At 34.2% G+C, this 19,863-nt stretch overlaps 5 protein-coding genes across 5 annotated transcripts in view; all 5 read right to left on the reverse strand.

Annotated features, from left to right (window-relative positions):
• Positions 1–2,418, reverse strand: part of LOC117115457 (dynein beta chain, ciliary-like) — a gene marked incomplete in the record, with an annotated part of 50,383 nt that extends 47,965 nt beyond the window's left edge. Inside the window, 2 exon segments of the mRNA XM_033259274.1 lie at positions 271–464; positions 1,741–2,418. Of these exon segments, the coding sequence (XP_033115165.1) occupies positions 271–464; positions 1,741–2,088 (542 nt within the window).
• Positions 2,419–4,106: 1,688 nt separating this feature from the next.
• LOC117115419 (histone H1.1, embryonic-like) lies at positions 4,107–4,777 on the reverse strand. Its single transcript, XM_033259195.1, has one exon. The coding sequence runs from the start codon at positions 4,714–4,716 to the stop codon at positions 4,156–4,158; it is 561 nt and encodes a 186-aa protein (XP_033115086.1). The 5' UTR covers positions 4,717–4,777; the 3' UTR covers positions 4,107–4,155.
• A 1,991-nt stretch (positions 4,778–6,768) lies between these two features.
• Positions 6,769–15,191, reverse strand: LOC117115425. Its single transcript, XM_033259213.1, has 6 exons — positions 14,882–15,191; positions 13,885–13,898; positions 11,219–11,791; positions 9,132–9,397; positions 8,551–8,578; positions 6,769–7,217 (listed from the first exon to the last, which is right to left on the reverse strand). The coding sequence occupies exons 1-6, from the start codon at positions 15,183–15,185 to the stop codon at positions 6,882–6,884; spliced, it is 1,521 nt and encodes a 506-aa protein (XP_033115104.1). The 5' UTR covers positions 15,186–15,191; the 3' UTR covers positions 6,769–6,881.
• On the reverse strand, positions 8,943–9,526 carry LOC117115420 (late histone H2A.2.2-like). Its single transcript, XM_033259197.1, has one exon. It carries the CDS (start codon positions 9,503–9,505, stop codon positions 9,128–9,130), a length of 378 nt encoding a protein of 125 aa, XP_033115088.1. The 5' UTR covers positions 9,506–9,526; the 3' UTR covers positions 8,943–9,127.
• A 1,883-nt stretch (positions 15,192–17,074) lies between the features above and the next one.
• LOC117115436 (histone H2B, gonadal-like) lies at positions 17,075–17,592 on the reverse strand. Its single transcript, XM_033259230.1, has one exon. The coding sequence runs from the start codon at positions 17,578–17,580 to the stop codon at positions 17,212–17,214; it is 369 nt and encodes a 122-aa protein (XP_033115121.1). The 5' UTR covers positions 17,581–17,592; the 3' UTR covers positions 17,075–17,211.
• Between the last annotated feature and the right edge of the window lie 2,271 nt (positions 17,593–19,863).

Genomic DNA, 19,863 nt, shown 5'->3' on the forward strand with positions numbered 1-19,863 from the left:
TAACCACAAAACCCCATTATCAACTTTCCAATAGCATTTTTAAAAACAGCATTTAATTATTTCCTAAATGAGGTGATCCAACTGTTATAAACCATAACAGTTGGTGATCCAACTGTTATAAACCATAACAGTTGGTAACCAAAGGCCAGATATGTTTCTTTATGAGGTTTGGTGAGTAGAGTTTTGGTTTTGCATAGAACCTAGGCCAATGTTATTAAAGGGCATGCATCTTACCTACAAAACCATTCTGGTTAATTGGCATTTACTTACTTGTCTTCAGCTACAGAACTGGCTTCAACTTTCTCTGAGCCTACAGGTAGCGGGAGCAAGGTCTTGCCTTTGACCTGCCCTGCCACAACATACACATTACTTTTCAGGTTGTGCACATGCCTCAAGACATCCTGAGAAACTACATTCGGCCACGAGTCATGGTTCCGTGGATTTGATAGTAAAGGAACCAACACCTAATCAGAAAATAAGAAGTAATATTTATTCTCACTTTAATTGCATTCCTCTTTGACTCGTAAGTGGTGTGAAAAGAATTATTAAATCGAGATTTGTAAAGTGTCATTTAAAAGTTATTTATTTATTTATTTATTTTATTTAAAACATATTTATACAGAACACAATTAAAAGTAGTCTGTTTTTAAAAAGGGTCCTGTTTCAGATCTAAATGCATAATTTAAACCACACTTAAATTAAAAATTTAATTAAAAGTTGTTAGTTATTACAAGGCAATTCACCAAAAGGACACACATCTCCACTCTCGAACATAGCGCGTGCATACAGTTCTTTGATCTTTACTGTGGCATCGACAATCCGATTCTAGTTGCGAGTACAGCCGTCAATTATTAGTCTATGCGTGCCATATGTTTTATGGTGTTAGTTACTATTTTATTAATTTTGGGTACTTTGCAATGTCTGTTACATTTTATTTCTTTTGACCACGAGCTTGTTCAATGCTTCTATAAACTACAATTTGATTTGTAAAAATTGACCAACAAAATGACAATACACCACAACATCGGTAAAATTAATGTTGAAATAACAATATAATTTCAATCTAATATTAGTGCAAACATATCATTAGGCCTTTGTACTCACCGCACGACGCGTGATTATCATGGCGACTGACACACACATGGGTACTGTTGCTATGGTTTTTGTGATGATCAGGCCGCATTAAACTCAGTCAAGCGTGTAGGGGCACGCGACGCGTAGAATGTTGATACCAAAGTTATTTAACCTTTGATGTGCCGAGATGTGCGTCTTTTTGTTGAATTGCCTTGGTTATTATAGTGAATATTTGCATTAATAAATACTTATCTGCCCCAACCATTGTCTTTTCCTTGTTGGATTAGTATTGTACAATATTATTTGATTTTGCTTACATTTTTGGGTCAAATAATTGAAATTTATGAAATATAAAATAATTCATTTTATGTAGTTTGCAAAACGCATTTTTATTCACAATGAAGTTGCGTTCTAGTATCTTGTAAACTGTACACACACACACACACACAAAAACAGCTTTTTTACAAATGTATGCTATTCCATGTATAAAATATCAAAACAAAACAAACGCATAATTTGTTCGAAACCTTGCCGAGTGGTTTTCAGCACATTAAAAGGCTGAAACGAAACAAATTCGCCCACCTAGGCCCTAGCCCATCTGCAATATTGTTATAATAAATAAATGAGATTAAACACAGCAAACAACAAATATTGAAACTGACTTACTTCATCAACTAGTGCTGACAGTTGTTCCAATGGTGAATAAGCAAGGTCTCCGTATACGAGAGAATTAGCAATGTTATCTTTTGAAACAGCTTCTTTTCCCTTCTTGATAAAATATACTGCTTTAGTGTTCTTGAGAGAGGTGGGAAATTCATATGACGGAGTGATCAATCCGGCAGAATTGACAGTGAAAATTAGCTGTTGATGTTCTGCTTTTTCCAAAAACTCCATCATTAGAATTTTTTGTTCTTCGAAACCGATACATTTTGCCCATTTATCTGGTTTCAGTTTGTAACATTTCAAAATATATTCTGCAATAAAGTCTAATCGCGCGTCACCTGATTCCGCCATTATAACAAAAGTTTTTTACGCAGTACCATTGGCAAGAAGTGTGTACGCAGCCAAATCAATTAATTAGGCCAACTGTATTAACCTCTCTGTCCTGCGCCAGGCAAGTGGAAATGTTGTCGATCGAGAGGCTAGCTTTTTAAACATTAATTATGCCTTTTCAAACATCTTATTGAATTCAATCTATATACCCAATACGATTACAAACTGTGCATGTAGTAGCACAGCTTATTTTTGGAGCGTTAAACATTTGCAAAACTAGAAAAATACAAACTTTCTACACCCGTCGTTGAATTCTTGTCTGCTCCGACTTTCTCTAAAATGGCGGTTTGTGTAAAGCGTTAGCTTGGAAACGGTTGTTAGGCAAACGAAAGATAATTGATTGATTATTGAACTTATAGAGGGCGCTAAAACTGTATTTTTACTTTTAAAGTCGGATGACTGGGATTATCTTAGTATGGTGTGATTAAGTTGCCACCACCCCCTCCCCTCCTTGATGGCGCAGTACGCAGCTAATGGAGTCAAGTGTGTTCATTCCCGTCGATCAAGCATGGACCTCCATCGGAGTAAAAATTATTTGCCGATACCATGTACTGCAGTTTCATCAGTCATTGATTCAGAGGAATAAAGTTTATTATTAATATTATTAATATTAATTAATAATAATATTAATATTAATAATAATAATAATAATAATAATAATAATAATAATAATAATAATAATAATAATAATAATATTATTATTATTTTTGTTTTGGACTATCAATTTTTTATTTATTTTTTCCCCAAAAGGGTGGGGCCGGTTCGCCCTCCCCCTAAATCCACCCCTGCGGTGTTATCGACCCAATGGCAATGACATCCTCTCCAAAAACTATTCACCCTCAATCCTCGACTGGCGCTTTGCCTCTCACCAGAAGCAGTGGATCCGATCTGTCCCGATGCACCGTAGGCCTATATTTAAAATCTAATTTTATCTTGTATTAAATTTAAAGTGATTGTCAATCTATTAATTAAGCATCCCCTTATCAGCGGCATGTGGTCGTATGTATTTATATAACAATAATATTTAGAATAAGGGCTCAGAGGTTATTTTCGGGTGTATTGAAAACAAAAATTTTGGACCCCACCCACCCAGAGGGTGGTGTTATCTGCTCCCCCTCCCTACCCACTTTGGACTTCTCGGGATCCGCCCCTGCATCCGGTGGAGTTTTGTTGGTCTACTGTGTATTTATTTTAGATCATAACTATTCATTTAAGCATGGAGGACGGACAAGCATGCACAATAACAGTATATAATATAGACAATAATCATTATTAGGACATTCTAATACTAATTACAAACAATAATTTTATATATGCCTAAATAAAAACAAAGAAGTTCCAGATTAACAACTAGGCCTAAGCTTATACAGAGTGTCTTGGCTTCTAGTTTTCTATCGATATTTAGAATGTATATGGCGACAGTGAACTAATATATTGGTCGTCATATTCCTTGTACCATCTATATCCTTGGGTTGAATTGAAATAATTAAATTAAATACTGTACAACAAAAATATGTAGGCCTTACAAACGCATTTATTAACTGAGCTGACTGGAAGGAACTGATGGCTAGAATAAGGCTTAACGCCCACTTTATTTAAAATGTATAGAGACTATCGCCTTATATGGACATTAAATTGCACAGTTAAAAGACTTAATTATTATGCTGAATTTTTTTATCGATGTTCACTTTTTTTTTACACTCCAGTACAGTGCATTCTGCCGTACAATTAAATATTTTTTTGTTTAAAAGGTGTGTAAACTAAAAACAAGAACATTTTGAGCCTAAAATCGGCCAGAAAAATAAGAAAACTGAGCCTGGGCAAAATTTTACTGGTTCTTATAAAAAAGTGTACTATGCTTGCAGACTGGTGTTCTTACTATAAATAATAGAATTTAAAAGAAAGAAGAAGAAGAAAAAAAAAAGTAAACAACACAATACATCAAGAACAAAAATGCACAAATCTCTTTTGTAAATGTGATGGCTCTGAAAAGAGCCGTTTGGTTTGAATAGATACGACGATGACAGTTTACTTCTTGGACTTCTTTGGAGACTTGGCCGACTTCTTTTTGGTTTTCGGCTTTTTGGGCTTAGCCGACTTGGTCTTCTTCGGTGACTTTGCCTTCTTTTGTGATTTCGATTTCTTTTCCTTCTTGGGCGACTTTGTCTTGGTAGCCTTTTTGGTTGACTTTTTAGCAGCTGGTTTCTTAGCCTTTTTGGTCGCCTTCTTGGCTGCTTTCTTTTCTTTGTCTGCTGCTGCCTTCTTCTTAGCCTTTTCTTTCTTTGCCTTAGCAGCTGCGTCAGCCTTGGCTGCAGCCTGGTTCAGCTTGAAGGATCCACTAGCTCCTGTACCTTTAGGCTGGGCTAGTTTGCCGCTCTCAACACCGCGCTTCAAAGCCATCTTGAGGTGGACATTCATATTGGTGTCGACACTGTAGTTAGCCTGGATGTACTTGGCGATGGCCTGGCGAGACGATCCATTCCTCTCCTTTAGTGCAGAGATTGCGGCAGCAATCATTTCACTGTAAGGAGGGTGAGATGACGGCTTCTTTGCCGCAGCCTTCTTAGGTTTTTGTACTTTATCAGTCATAATTGCAGAGATAGACACAAATCTTCCAAGTAAATTTTGAAAGTGATACCAATGCTTAGATAAGTTCGCGTACTTAATGACTCAATGCGGACCGAAGCGGAAGCATGTATTTTATTAGCGCTCGTAACGTTTCGAACAATAAAGTCATCATAAATTGTGTTTGATGCTATTCAAAAATCACTTATTTTCCATACTTTATAATATGTGAAATAAATCGAGTCAACTTTAATTACAATAAAGACACATTAGATATTCACTTTCTAATGAATAAAACATGCAATTAAAAACACATAAAGACGAAAATCAATCGAACATTCTGCCTCAACACAAAATCTAAATAAAGTTATTATTTCAGAGCTTGTAAAACACTGTTTATACGTAAAAACAAAACAATTTATATGTCAAAATGTAGAAAATTATATATTGAATCAAACTAGCATGTTATTTTGTTAAATTTCGTTACCGGTTTTGTGTAACATGAGTGTTTTTGTTGACCACTTGCACACAGACTATGGAGACGGAAAGCCGATGTCTTCCGCCATATTGTGTCAAATTTCTCATTGTGTCATGGTACTCGCTAAAATTCCATAACTCGGCCTACATTTTTTGTATGACTATTCTAGCAGATTTTCAGCTTAATAATAGCAGGATACAGTATTGTTACATTATTTGACATATACATTATGACTGATACTGACAAATTATTTACATTTAAATGGGATATTAATTCATTGTATATTATGCTTCACTTAATATTTTGCAGTTTTCAATTCGCCCAGGCTCTTTGTTCTCTTAGGTACTATAATTTGTCAATTTGAGGTTCAAAATGTACTTATATTTACACACTTTTCAAAGAGGATGTTGTTATTGTACTGCCGATATAACCTTTACATTAACACTTTATTGCATGTGACTATAGCTTGATTTGTTTGGGGTTTTTTTTTTTCTTTTTTTAATAAGAACCTCATTTGACATTTTGCCTCAGTTTTGTTCTTATTTAGTTCATATTTAGCAATTCAGTCTCTGTGCTCTTGAAAAAGTGTACCATGTACACATGATATACAGGTAACCCATACTTGTTTCTAATATTATCTAGGGCCTATATATATTATTATACGAAACCTTCTTATACAGTAGGCCATATATAGGCCTACAAAAGATTGAAGGGTGTTACCGTATGCAAACATGTAGGCCTACTCTTGAAAAAGAATATCACTTTTAAACAACACTGAGGCTGAAATTGCTTGAAATATAAGAACAAAATGAGGTTTTTTTTTATTTTATTTTTAAACAGAAGAGAATGTAATATATACGCTTTATGCAGCAAGTGTGACTATGAAACAGTACAGTTATAGACAATACTTTTTTATTTTTTATGTAACGTTTCTACGTTTGAAATGTGTGTATTAATAAGAAAAAAAGTAAGAACATTCTGAGCCTGAAATCGGCAGAAAAATAACAACAATGAGTCTTGACAACATTTTACTGTTTCATATTTTATAGACCCATGTACAAGAAATATTGTCTGTTTCTGATATTATCTGATAATTATTATTATTTTATATTTAAAAAAAATTGTGTATGTCAGCGCATTATACACGATTTTCAGTATCTGATAAATTACAACTTACAAAGACGACATTGTCCGGGATTAATTTTGATTTTAGGCCAAATTTTTGAGCGCCAACTTAATTTTGTCGTTGGGCGGCCTAACGACATTAAGCTATTGTTTATAAAAACACATTTCAAATCTTATCTGCACCACATTTGCAGTTGGCGTGAGTACATAATACCATCTATAATACAGTAGGCCTATAACAATAATATACAATACAGTATACTGCTGTGCAATAATTGTCTATGCTTGAAAAGTATGTAAAAATAGTCATGAGGCCGAAATCGACCAAAAAAAAATACAGAATTGTTGCTACCAGTCAGTAAACATACTGCTAACTGTGACATAGATCCCGCTGTTGTTGTGAAACTTGCAGGGCTAATGCCTAGCCTAGATAATCATATTTTTATCTAAACTCTATATTATTATTGCATTGGTAAAGAAATCAGACATGGACACAAAACACAGGCTGTGTATGCAATCATTCTCTTTTGTTCAAATTGTGGCTCTGAAAAGAGCCTTTTGGTTTGATAGATGATGAATGAACAGCTTATCCACCGAATCCGTACAGGGTTCGGCCTTGTCTTTTCAAGGCGTAGACGACATCCATAGCGGTGACTGTCTTTCTCTTGGCATGCTCGGTGTAAGTGACGGCATCGCGGATGACATTCTCAAGGAAAACCTTTAAAACACCACGAGTCTCTTCATAGATGAGACCAGAAATACGCTTGACACCACCACGGCGAGCAAGACGACGAATAGCTGGTTTGGTGATACCCTGGATGTTATCACGCAACACCTTACGATGACGCTTAGCGCCTCCTTTTCCAAGTCCTTTTCCTCCTTTACCACGTCCAGACATACTGAGTTTGTTCAGTGAATGATACTTTCCGTAAGAATTGACGCAAATATATTAACCTATTGCGGACGTAATATGACACACATAGTCCAACGCGCTTCAAAGATTTTGAGGCGTGACTCATAAACTTATCACGGACGTAAGATAAGCAATTCTGTATAGATGTTATTCCATCAATCATGAATATACGGTAGTTTAGATTTTTTGCCAAAGAATTATTAGTAAAATACTGTAATTGAAATGTATGTATCACAAGCTAAAGCTAAATTATATTGGAATAGCATGATGGATTGAGAATACTGTTATTGAATATTGTTTTATTTATAGCATAATTTTTAATTGAGGAATATTGTATATTTATTTTGTTATTGAAAACTTCCTTAGTTTAACTTATACTGTATTTTGTCAAAGTTAAATATTCTAGCTGTTACTTATATCAAGAAACAAATTTAGTTGTATTTTGGATTAAAGTTTATAATAATGTATTAGAAAATGTATTTTTTAATGTACAAGGCCTATTGTAATTTAAATAATATTGTTTGTCGCAATGGAAATAATTGTTTGTACAGTAATTTTAATGTTATTATTCAAATAATGTAATGTACTTTCTTATTAGCCTAGTCATGAATATGATAATTTGTGTCGTTTTTTTGTAATTTTCCCAAAACAAAAAAAAACATCTAATCACCCTATCAAAGAATAAAAACTGATGTTTTTTTTTTAATTGTTTTTACTAATCCCGCCACCATTTTACCGATGTTCACAAGTAAATCAATGGTTAGGGACACATAGGAAAGTCATCAGAATGGAATAGATTTATATTTTTAAAAAAATATGCTTTTGTTGTACCAGTAAACATATTTCCAAGAAATCCTGAGCTTTTCCAGTGAAAAAAAAGACCATTTGAATATAAATATATGTTGATTGAAAAAAAAATCCCCAAAAGTGATGAGGGAGGGAGTAATAAACTAATAATTTTTTTATGGGGCCTAATTTTAATGTTAGTTTAATTTTTGATGTAAACACATTTTACAGTTCAGCTTGGCTGGCATATCTAATGATTTTTTAATGATTTTGTTCTCAATAAATATACTGTATCATTATATTATATACACTATCCTATATACTGTATAACATTTATACACACACATAGCACAGCCTACTAAGTAAAAAAAAATAGGCTAAAATATAGACCCTACATAGAAAAGCAAAAAGTTTTAGTTAGGGCCTATTAGTATTACAGGCCTAACTAAAAGTTTGTTGTGGGTCAGTATAATCAGAGAAAATGTTCATTTTTCTCTATGGTATAATCAGGGAGTTGTTATTAGAATAACAACTCCCTGGTATAATAAACACTGACCCAAGTCCTACAATACTGGTTGTCTAGGCTAAAAATGCACAAATACCGTATGTTTTATTTTTCTTGTAGCCATCAATGTTATGTGGATTTTATCTACTGTATTAATTGCTGATGTACAGTTTTACAAAGAATTTGATACCATCCTGGTGTGTAGCACAGTATTGCTGCTGGAAATGGTGTTCTTTTAATCGAATTGTTTCCAAGTACTAAGCCTAGTATTATTATTAATATTAATCGTGTCCAGGCCTATGGAGCTTAGGGGCGTCTTTAGGCTAAGTAAGGCCTAACAATCACACATACATAGGCCTAGGCCTATGTATGTGTCTTCCAGTCTAGTGTTGTAACGCCCTACATATACCTAGTTAGGCAGAACACCTCCCCATGTGCAAAATGATCTGAGACTGTATCCAGATAGAAAGGCCTAGCCTAACTAGAGCATACAGTTTTCAAATTACTTTTGTTAAAAATCATAAACACAGACAAACCAGTATTATAACAAGCAGTAAAAGTTTTCAAATCTCTTTTGTTTTTTGGTGGCTCTGAAAAGAGCCGTTTTGTTTGAGTGTGAATGTTTCGTCTACTTGGTCTTGGCCTGGGTCTTCTTTGGCAGGAGAACGGCCTGGATGTTTGGAAGAACACCTCCCTGTGCGATGGTCACACTTCCGAGAAGACGGTTCAACTCTTCATCGTTACGGATGGCAAGTTGAAGATGACGGGGGATGATTCTGCTCTTCTTGTTATCACGGGCAGCGTTTCCAGCCAACTCCAAGATTTCAGCAGTCAAGTACTCGAGTACGGCAGCCATGTAGACGGGAGCACCAGCGCCGACACGCGATGCATAGTTACCCTTTCGCAAGAAACGGTGAACACGACCGACTGGGAACTGAAGTCCAGCACGGCTTGATCGGCTCTTGGCCTTTCCCTTAGCTTTGCCTCCTTTACCACGTCCAGACATGATTTGAAATTACGGTGTCACTGATAGATACAGTACAGAAAATGATGACCTGAAAAAGTCACGGCTGTTTTTATAGCTTAGGGGTGGCTTCTGACGTGTCCGCGTTTCATCAGTCGACCAATGATTGTAAAGCAAATCGAAGGACCAATCGCTTGCCTTCCATTGATATCGCTGTGCGCTCAAAATGGCTTTGTTTCATTTTGGCGGTAATTTTGATAACGGTTTTGTTTTACACCATGAAGATACAAGAAAATGTATTGTCTTCGAAAACGCAAAAGATTAGAATTTTTAGGCATACTGTACACGGTCAAAAAACATACAGTATTATAATGGTCGATGCTGAAAATTATAGCTCAACGGATATTTATTAGATACATACAGGGCGGTAACATACAGTAAAAAGTTCAGTTCAGTATTTAACAGTACAAAAGCATAAGGTCAGCTCTTAAACAAACTGCATTACACTTTAACTAATTTTTAAAAATCATTTACATATATTCTTTATTGTCAAAACAACATCATGAGATTTGTTTTCTATCTTTCATATTCGGGAAAAATAATTATTATAAAGATGCATCTGAAATTTGCCTGGAATTGGCAAAGAACACTAAGCCTAGGCCCTATGTTAAATTGTACCGTTTCTTGTAAAAAGAAAGTGTTAGTATTAATAAAAATTGTACACATTTTCAAAGATAGTACTATTGTACAGCAGTTATTATTATATTTACTCCCGCCTCACAGCCTAGGCATATTATAGCAACAAATATTAATAATTTCTCCTCTCTGTTGTTGTGTGAATGTCGAGTTTACATTTGTTATAAAAAAAATTGTAGGCCTAGGCCCTATTAAAATGTATTACGAGCATAGGATACATACATATAATAGGCCTATGTACCTACCTAGCCCCTAGCTAGACCTAGGCTAGGACTACTAGGCCTAATGATATTGAGTTTGCTTTCATTTCAAATGAATTTGGAGGCTTTACCTTCTCTAGGCCCCCTACTCTACCTAAATCTATATGTAAGCCTAGGCCCTATAGGCTTTAATAAAAAAAAAATGATGAAATGACGATGTATTTTTAAAATTTTATTTTATAGTTGAGAGCTGAATGAGAACCAGGGACTAGGCCTAGGCCTACAGTGCAGACAGGCCTAAGGCTAAGCATTTTGTCATTACAATGAATTATACTACTAGGCCTAGGTTACCTATTATTTTATCTTTGACCAGTTTTTAAACTATACGATACCTACAAATACAAATTATGATTGCCGCAAATAGGCCCATTCCTAAACCCAGAACTAGGCCCCTAGGCCTAACCGCCTAGACCTAATTACTGTACATAAAAAAAAAAAATTGTACAGTACATTGTAATTTTCAATATTTCGATACTGTTTACTATATAGGGGCCTAGTATCATCAGACCTACCTAGGCCTAGGTATGCCTTATTGTTGTTGGCCTAGGTGTTTTAAATTTGACTTATGTATATATAAATATAGGCCCTATACGCACCTAGGGGCCTAGGCCTATTATTTTTTTTTTTTTTTACCACAGCCATGATCAAAAACAGCATGTATATTGTTATGTTTTAGTGAGGAAATACTACAAATTAATACAACACAAGAAAAATCAATTGCTTTTCAAATCTCATTTGTGATCTTTAGTGGCTCTGAGAAGAGCCGTTTGGTTTGATTAGGAATGAGACAGCTTTAAGCACGTTCTCCACGGATACGACGGGCCAACTGGATGTCTTTTGGCATGATGGTTACACGTTTGGCGTGGATAGCACACAAGTTGGTATCTTCGAAAAGGCCGACCAAGTAAGCTTCGCTAGCCTCCTGCAGAGCCATGACAGCAGAACTCTGGAATCGGAGATCGGTTTTGAAGTCTTGAGCGATTTCACGGACCAGACGTTGGAATGGGAGCTTGCGGATAAGAAGCTCAGTGCTCTTCTGGTATCGACGGATCTCACGGAGAGCGACAGTTCCAGGCCTGTAACGATGAGGCTTCTTGACACCACCGGTGGCTGGTGCACTCTTACGTGCTGCCTTGGTAGCAAGTTGTTTTCGTGGAGCCTTTCCTCCAGTAGATTTACGGGCAGTTTGCTTGGTACGAGCCATTTCGAATTTTTTCTCAACACACGATTGATGAATGAAAAATATTTTCCCCCAACATCTCACTTTATACTCGTGCGGCGTCGAAACATTGCAATCTGATTGGGTACTTGTATGTGTTAGTTCACGTCCGCAAAAAGAAGCGCGAAACAAACATCCTGTAGGCGCTTTGTTCTGAAAGAAGACAATGGATTTCACATAAGAACGTATTGCATTCATTCTCTATAATATGAAAGAAAGAGATTTAATCGAAATACAGTACCCCAATCAATACGAAGACCGTACCCCACATTAAAAATGGATAAATAGTGTATTACCTATGCAAGATCTGTAGTTAAAACACTGAACAGACACCGAAAAACATCAATTTATAAATATGAAATTAAGAAATAAAATAATGAAAAGTAAAGGGCCTGTGGCTGCAGTATATAGGCCTATGTATTATATTAAAGAACAGAGAGAACGTAATTTGGCATATAAATAGGCCTACTTAATAATATTAATAATAATATATGCTAATGTAAACTTATAAGAAAGTCTACATAGGCTATAGGCCTAGGTAGTATAGCTAGTTTAGGGCCTGCTTAGGAGGTTAGCTTGAATTACTAATTACTAAAATTATTGTATTACTAATTTATGTATGGGTACTAGGTACTTTGTTTGAAGATTGAATAAATATATTTGGGGAACAATCAAAATGAAACTTGTAGGCTAAGGCCTAGGCCATATAGGGTGGCCTATATTATTTATAATTTTTGTAAAATATAGCAATTTATGAACTTGCCTGGGAATTTTATTTAGGACCAGGGATGTAAAGATAATAAATTAAATGACCACCTCTCTAGGCTAGCCCCCAAAAATCAAATAGGGCCTCCATAACCAGGGAGATGTAAAAACGGTATTATAAATATAATAAGCCTATTTAGGCTATATTATAAACCAGAAATGAGCTTTGACTTTCAAAAGAATGAAACACACGATCCCACTGATTTTAGATGATAATGATCTTTCTTTGAATACTATACCACAGGCACAGACCCCATGTCTGTGACTATACTAACACATGAAAGTCGTCCAAAGCCCACCAACGGCTTCAAATTCAATTTTTTTTTTAATCTTCACAACACGTTAGCAGCCAAGCCTAAATTACAGCATTGTTTGTATGGCAAGAATTCCTACCAACATTAAAATAGGCTTAATATACTATCAATTTGAAATTACAAAAAAAAAAAAAAAAAAAAATACATACTACTATCTAAACAGTACTTCAACCATTATTATGGTCAATGCCATAGCCAGGATTTTAAAACAGTGCAGGACAATCAGGGTGGACCCACTTTATATGTAAATTCAAACAATGTGGACCCATTTTATGCAAAAATATGAAATTTCTGGACACATTTTCTTAAATTTTACGCATTTTAAGCTAAATATGAGAAATCTGGGCCCACTTTTCAAAATGTGTACTAATTTTATGCATAAAAATACATAATTTGGACCTACTTTTAAAAATGTGGACCCATCTCCTGTGGACCCATTAGAAAAAATATGTGGAACTGTCCCTCCCAATAGCTGGCAATGGTATTTATTTTATGGAATTACAACAAATTTACAATTAAAATTATTATCACCATTATTACTATCACCATCATTATCACCATATTATTAAAACATGGAAGCAAAATACACATTAAAATACATAAAAACGTCACAGCATAACCACTTACTTTTTTAAATTTTTTTTATAAGAACACAGACTGAATATTACTTAAAAATTAACAACAAAATAAGAACAAATTGAGTTTCACGTAAAATGTCAGCTGAGACTTCTTTTGAAAAACCAAAAAATGCTGTACAATAATACTAATCTTTTTTATATTTGAAAAGTGTGTAAAATAAAAACAAAATAAAAACAGTTTTGAGCTGAAATCGGCTAAAAAATATGAGCACTGAGTTTGGGCAAAATGTTACACAGCAACTAAACTCCACACCTTAATAAAATAGGAGTGAAATAATGCTCTTTTATTGTTTACCAAAGTATTATTATCCAATCAGTGATTTCTTTCTGTGGATAGGTTGAAGCTTTACTAAAAAAAAATTTTAAAAGCTATGAATACTTTTGTTATGAAATAGTCTTGATTTTTGTTTTAACCTACTATGTTAAATAACATGTATAATTTAATGATAAATAAGCACCCACTTTGTCAAATTTGTCCCTTCACAATACGTCAGTTTTAGCAGATAAGGTATGGGCCTAGAATTGTTACCTCATCAACAAATGCTTTAGACACAAAGATTTATTTATTACAAGATTTTAAATTTAGCTGATAATGTAAATGGTCCAAAATGGCAAAATTTTGGCTTAACAAGGAAGATTGCTGAAATTACCATCTTGTGAGCATGATAATGAAGTAACTATGCAATTTACTAATAGGCATTATATAAGATTTGATAAAGGTTCATAGGCTTACTTATAAAATTTTCTTCCCCCATGCTTATATAAAGCCTTAATAATGGATGGAAAGGGCTTCTTCCAGGTTTATGACTGTTGCAGTGTTATGTTAAGTTGCAAGGATACCGTGTGGTTCATAAATTAGATTGGCCAACAGTGTGTCATTTTAATTTCATGCTTAGGACTACTACTAGTACTGCTGCATCGTAAACATTTTTAGTCAACCAGTCTTTTTTTCTATTGTAATTTTGTGTCCCTGAAAGCACAAGTTCTTTTTTGGTTTTTTTTCTGCTGTTGAAAATAAAACAAAAAATGAAATACAAAACAAAAAAAATGTCGAACGATAAATTTGTTAAGAATTTTTTGTTCTTTCTTGCTCTATCTATTTTTTATAATATCTGTGAATTGTAGCCTATTCTATCATTATTCTGTAGAATATATTATTAGTACTGTACCTTATTTTTTATTGTACCGGGAAAGCAAATTTCATTTACTGTATTAATTATTCTGTGGCAAACAGCGGAGAGCATAACAAAAATTTAAGAAAAATTTTTACTTTTTCTGAAATCTTCACTTTTTCGTGGCGGCGGGTTCGCTAAACAAGGTTAGGCCTACCCTAGTTTAAGCCGTTGCTACATAATTACGATCATTATAATATTAGGCCTAGGACTTCATATATATTTGTTAAAGAAATCAGACACGGACACAAGAAATACATAGGCCAGGCTATGCAATCATTCTCTTTTGTACAAATTGTGGCTCTGAAAAGAGCCTTTTGGTTTGATATAGATGATGAACAGCAGCTTATCCACCAAATCCGTACAGGGTTCGGCCTTGTCTCTTCAATGCGTAGACGACATCCATGGCGGTGACGGTCTTTCTCTTGGCATGCTCGGTGTAAGTGACGGCATCACGGATGACATTCTCAAGGAAAACCTTTAAAACACCACGAGTCTCTTCATAGATGAGACCAGAAATACGCTTGACACCACCACGGCGAGCAAGACGACGGATAGCTGGTTTGGTGATACCCTGGATGTTATCACGCAACACCTTACGATGACGCTTAGCGCCTCCTTTTCCAAGTCCTTTTCCTCCTTTACCTCGTCCAGACATATCGAGTTTGTTCAATGAAGTGAATAATGCCTTTCGAAAGAATTGACGCAAATATATTAACCTATTACGGACGTAATATGACACACTTCTAATTAAACTAGAAAGGCGCCCTCTTACGCTCTGCAAACTCCTTTGTTCTCTCTCTCAAGGAGAAAAGGCGCGTGAACACCCGGCGGCATGTAGAAAACATTATATTGTTACAATTTATAATATAATGCTTTGTTGTGATCTAAATACTGTAATCATTATTTGAATTGCCACAATTTGAAATTTAAATGAGAAAAAAGCAGATATGCTGTAATCATTTCCTACAGGATATTGTTTACATAAACCCAATTAAATTTGCTGGTATAACGATGATTGCAGATACCTTTATGTTTTTAAAAGTTTCGAAAATCAGTTGAAATTTTAATAATGCTTATTTGGTTTAATTCTTCGGAAAGTCTGAATAAAATACTTTACGTTTCTTTAAAATATTTTAGATTTACTAGTTTCACAGTATATTAAATACTGGAAAAGGCATCATATGCCCGAGAGATTTTACAATATAGTTTTAACAATATAGTCCTACATACTAATTTGCCTCCTAAAAACGAGAATAAATTCGAAATCAAACATTGGTTATCTCACAGGTTAAATAGGGGCCTAGATGGAATGCAAAAACAATCCGTTTTAATAATTCTATAGACGTACTATCCAATTTTGATATATTTTCACCAGTTTACTTACGCTTATATACGGTACCAGTGCTTATACTATCCAAATTAAACGAGAATTTTTATTACTGTAGTGTATCAGTTGAATGCTGATGTTTTATACATTTGTTATTTGCCATTTCAGGCTCAAATGTTCTTGTTCTGTTATTTTACACCTTTTTCTCTCTCTCTTTTGTTCATCATTTTGTATACATTTATTAAACATCATTCATAATTTTTTTTAAATTATACATTTTAATCAAAGTCTATATTCCTAATTTTAAACAATTATAATTGAATTGTATATTTTCATATCATTATATTCATAATTTCAACAATGTCCATGTTCATTTGATTTGTATTATATATTGTATATTAAGTATAAAATAAAAAAACAATATATAATTTATCCTCTAGCTTTCGTCTACACAGTGGACTTCATCAGGAGACCTGATGAAGTCCACTGTGTGGACGAAAGCTAGAGAATAAATTATACAGTATATTGTTAGTCTCAAAAGTGCTGCTGTTTTTTATTACTTTATACTTTCTATACTGTACAGACTAACGCAGCTATACTTTTTATTCATCATATTGTATATTGTAACTGTTGCTTGAATAAATAATAAATGTACGTTGTAATCTAATATAATGTACTCGAACCTGGATAGAATAAGCATATACCTGTACTACTTGTATACAGTATCTCGCTATGAAATTTATTCCCGGATGATTAGTACAGTAATAGCCTATATATATATACATTTGTAAATTGTATAGGCCTAGGTCTATCTGTAGATTTGAATTTTCCTAGAACAAGTAAATGCACGATCGAAACATGTTGCAGTAAAATTGAGCTGAATAAACCGACGGTAGCCTAAATTCTAAATACAGTACAGTAATTTAGGCCTTTAGTCAGTATGATCACATCCACACTATTAAATTTATTACCGTTATACCAGGGAACAAAGTAATTTCACCGTTCCCTGGTTATACAAATTATTATAATCTAGTGTTGTGTGTATCTTATGTAGATTTGATGTTTTGTAAGGACGCGTAAATGCAAGATCAAAACATCACACAGTAAAATTGAGCTCGATAAACCGATCATGCAAAATTTTTAAGTGTATACCGTAAGCTTAACGCACTCGCCTGCTATTAAATATAGTCACTATACCAATTATTATTGATACCAATTATTATTGAAATCATTAGGCACCTATATACATTTAAATGAAATAAAAAAACAAAATAGACAGGCAACACTACGAATCTCTTTTGATCAATTGGTGGCTCTGAAAAGAGCCGTTTGGTTGGAATCAGGCGGTCGTTGTCTACTTGGAACTGGTGTACTTTGTGACAGCCTTGGTGCCTTCTGAGACGGCGTGCTTGGCCAATTCACCGGGCAGCAAGAGACGGACAGCAGTCTGGACTTCCCTGCTGGTGATGGTGGATTTCTTGTTGTAGTGAGCTAGACGAGATGCTTCACCGGCAATACGTTCGAAGATATCGTTGACGAAGCTGTTCATGATTCCCATGGCTCTGCTGGAGATTCCAGTGTCTGGGTGAACTTGCTTCAACACCTTGTAGATGTAGATGCTGTAGCTCTCCTTTCGCTTACGTCTTCTTTTCTTGTCGCCAGCTCTAACAGCTTTAGCCTTACCGGCTTTTTTGGCAGCTTTTCCAGAGGTTTTTGGAGGCATCTTTACAGTACAGTAACAAATGACGATAATGCTAAGAAACTGAACGTGCAGTGCTTATAAGCACTTCTGTATGCAAAGTAGGACTTACAGGGTGGCTGAACGCACTCAACCAATCACAATAACGCCGCCAAAATAGTTCCTTCATTCTGATTGGCCATTTCAATTCTGTAGTACAAAGCGGGCGATACAAAGCCCCACATTTTCTTCATTTATTTGATTCGGCTGGTAAAATAATTTGTTTTAAAGATTTTTATAAAGCTACGAAAACCGAACTGTTTTCGATCTTTATTAACAATTCAATGTTTAATTCATAGAGGGTTTTACAACAGGCAAATAAAGAAGCATTACGGTACACTCTTTTTTTTTTTAAATAACACCAGTAAAATTTGTTCTAAAAAACTGTATTTTCACACTTTTCAAAGATAGAAAATTCAATTGTACAGCAGTATATGCTATATTTCTGTACTGATTACCCTTTTAAACATTTATATACTGTCTGTCACTATAGCTTGATTTGTTGGTTTTTCTATTAAAAAAAAATAAAAAACTCATTTGATATTTTTATATCACTCCTTAATTCTTATTTCTTAAAGCAATTTCAGCCTTGATGTTCATATAGGCCTAACCATGGTATTACAATACTAGGAGTGCATCTTGTGATAAAACAATAAAATTAAAGAAAATACTTGATAATAATAATATTAATATAGGAACAATTATATGCATCTGTTACTACACAGTAAATTCCAAAGAACTTGTTCATTGTGGTAGTTTTCAACAGTGGACCTAGCCTATCTCCAGGCCTATTCCTACTCCCGAAAGTCAACGTTGAGAGCATAGCTGCCAAGTAGTGAGCTGATGGTTTAAGGGAGGCTGTGGCGAAATCTTTCTTTGGGAACAGAACACCCTCTCCCCTGTCACTGATGAAAGTGAATTTATGGTTGTAATGCAGTTAAAAAATAACTTGCCACCGGCACTAGAAGAATTGAAAAACAGCAGCAGAAGAATTCCATGAACTGAATAGTGAAAATTACAAAAATAAATTAGGTTTTAAGTTGAGTCAAAACATAATGTTGTATTGGTGTACCTATGTTTAATTTCATTGTTCGTCATTATAAATAAAAGGATAAAAAATAAATAAATGAGAGCTAAAACAACGTTGGAGTTAAATTAAACAGACCTTCTCACGCTTTATATCATCGTTTCATGTTCATACATGCACATAAGAACCGTTAGATTAATATGAATGAACTTTGTTAGAGAAATTTAATTGAGAAAATACAATACAAAAACGTGAAACAGAAGTAGTGTGATAAGACCAGTCTTAATTAAACCTGGATCTTCCAAAATAATTGTTTACCTTCATTTTTTTTCAAATTATTAATTTATTTATTATTTTTGTTTGTGAACAATTATTTAAGTTATTTAGCATCAGTAAATAAAATACACAGAGATTAAGATGCACTGTCTGTCATGAGCTAAAAAAAAAAATACAAAAATTCAATTCCACATTTGAATTTCTTAAACAAAAGTTTAATCTTTTTCAATAAACCAGAACCCTGCGGGTACATTTGTGAATTGCAATAACTTGATTTATCTTTTTGAATAATGATTGTGTAAGGTAATACAGTATTTTCATTTTGAGTTAAAAAAAAAATCAGAGGCGGATCCAGAAATTTATATATTATATTTATATTTATATATTTTTATTGAATCTCTCTTTTTGAGATCCAGCGGGCCGCCATTGATGCACAGTAGAGATTGTATCTTTAGATCTCCGATTAGTCCATGAGACCACCGACTAGTGCTGTCTGGTAGAGTCTCGTAGAGGACGCATTAAGAATGACAAAATATGCTCTGTGTTTACTGGAACAGTCTTCCGCCCCATAACATTCCATAATCAAGTAGGCGCATATAAGTCCAGTCCGAAATGTAGCAATATCAGAGGTTGCATTTTTTTTTGCTATATTTTTTAAAAATTGGATATGATGTAGAGTAGACATTGATAAATCAAAAAAGTATGTGCAACATTTTTTTTTTCATACGTAAGGGGGGTTGCCAGCAGTTTCAAAATGGCCGCCATTTTTTCCTAAAATTGTCACTAATATTGTAAGTTTATGTTATTAAAATGCAGCATTCAATTGGAAATTCACTTGTAACAATGACAACAACAGTTAACTAAATATTGTACACATTTTTGAGCTATTACAATTTAAAATGGCTGCCATTTTCCATTATTTTAGCTTTTTAGCATACATATTAATATAATAATAACCGATCTGT

Source organism: Anneissia japonica, unplaced genomic scaffold (assembly GCF_011630105.1).
Source record: "Anneissia japonica isolate Jap-2015-1 unplaced genomic scaffold, ASM1163010v1 scaffold287704_len1198815_cov201, whole genome shotgun sequence".
In the NCBI taxonomy this organism is placed as follows: domain Eukaryota; kingdom Metazoa; phylum Echinodermata; class Crinoidea; order Comatulida; family Comatulidae; genus Anneissia; species Anneissia japonica.

What these genes read in the sequence shown, in the direction of transcription:
- LOC117115425 (XM_033259213.1), bottom strand. Translation starts at nt 15,185, where the DNA reads ATGTCTGGACGAGGTAAAGGAGGAAAAGGACTTGGAAAAGGAGGCGCT. An exon ending in GTCGTATCCGTGGAGAACGT is followed by an intron (nt 9,398 to 11,218) that starts GCTTAAAGCTGT and finishes TTCTTGCGAAAG; the next exon opens with GGTAACTATGCATCGCGTGT. An exon ending in ACCAGTATTGTAGGACTTGG is followed by an intron (nt 7,218 to 8,550) that starts GTCAGTGTTTAT and finishes TCTTACGGAAAG; the next exon opens with TATCATTCACTGAACAAACT.
- LOC117115419 (XM_033259195.1), bottom strand. Translation starts at nt 4,716, where the DNA reads ATGACTGATAAAGTACAAAAACCTAAGAAGGCTGCGGCAAAGAAGCCG.
- LOC117115436 (XM_033259230.1), bottom strand. Translation starts at nt 17,580, where the DNA reads ATGCCTCCAAAAACCTCTGGAAAAGCTGCCAAAAAAGCCGGTAAGGCT.
- LOC117115420 (XM_033259197.1), bottom strand. Translation starts at nt 9,505, where the DNA reads ATGTCTGGACGTGGTAAAGGAGGCAAAGCTAAGGGAAAGGCCAAGAGC.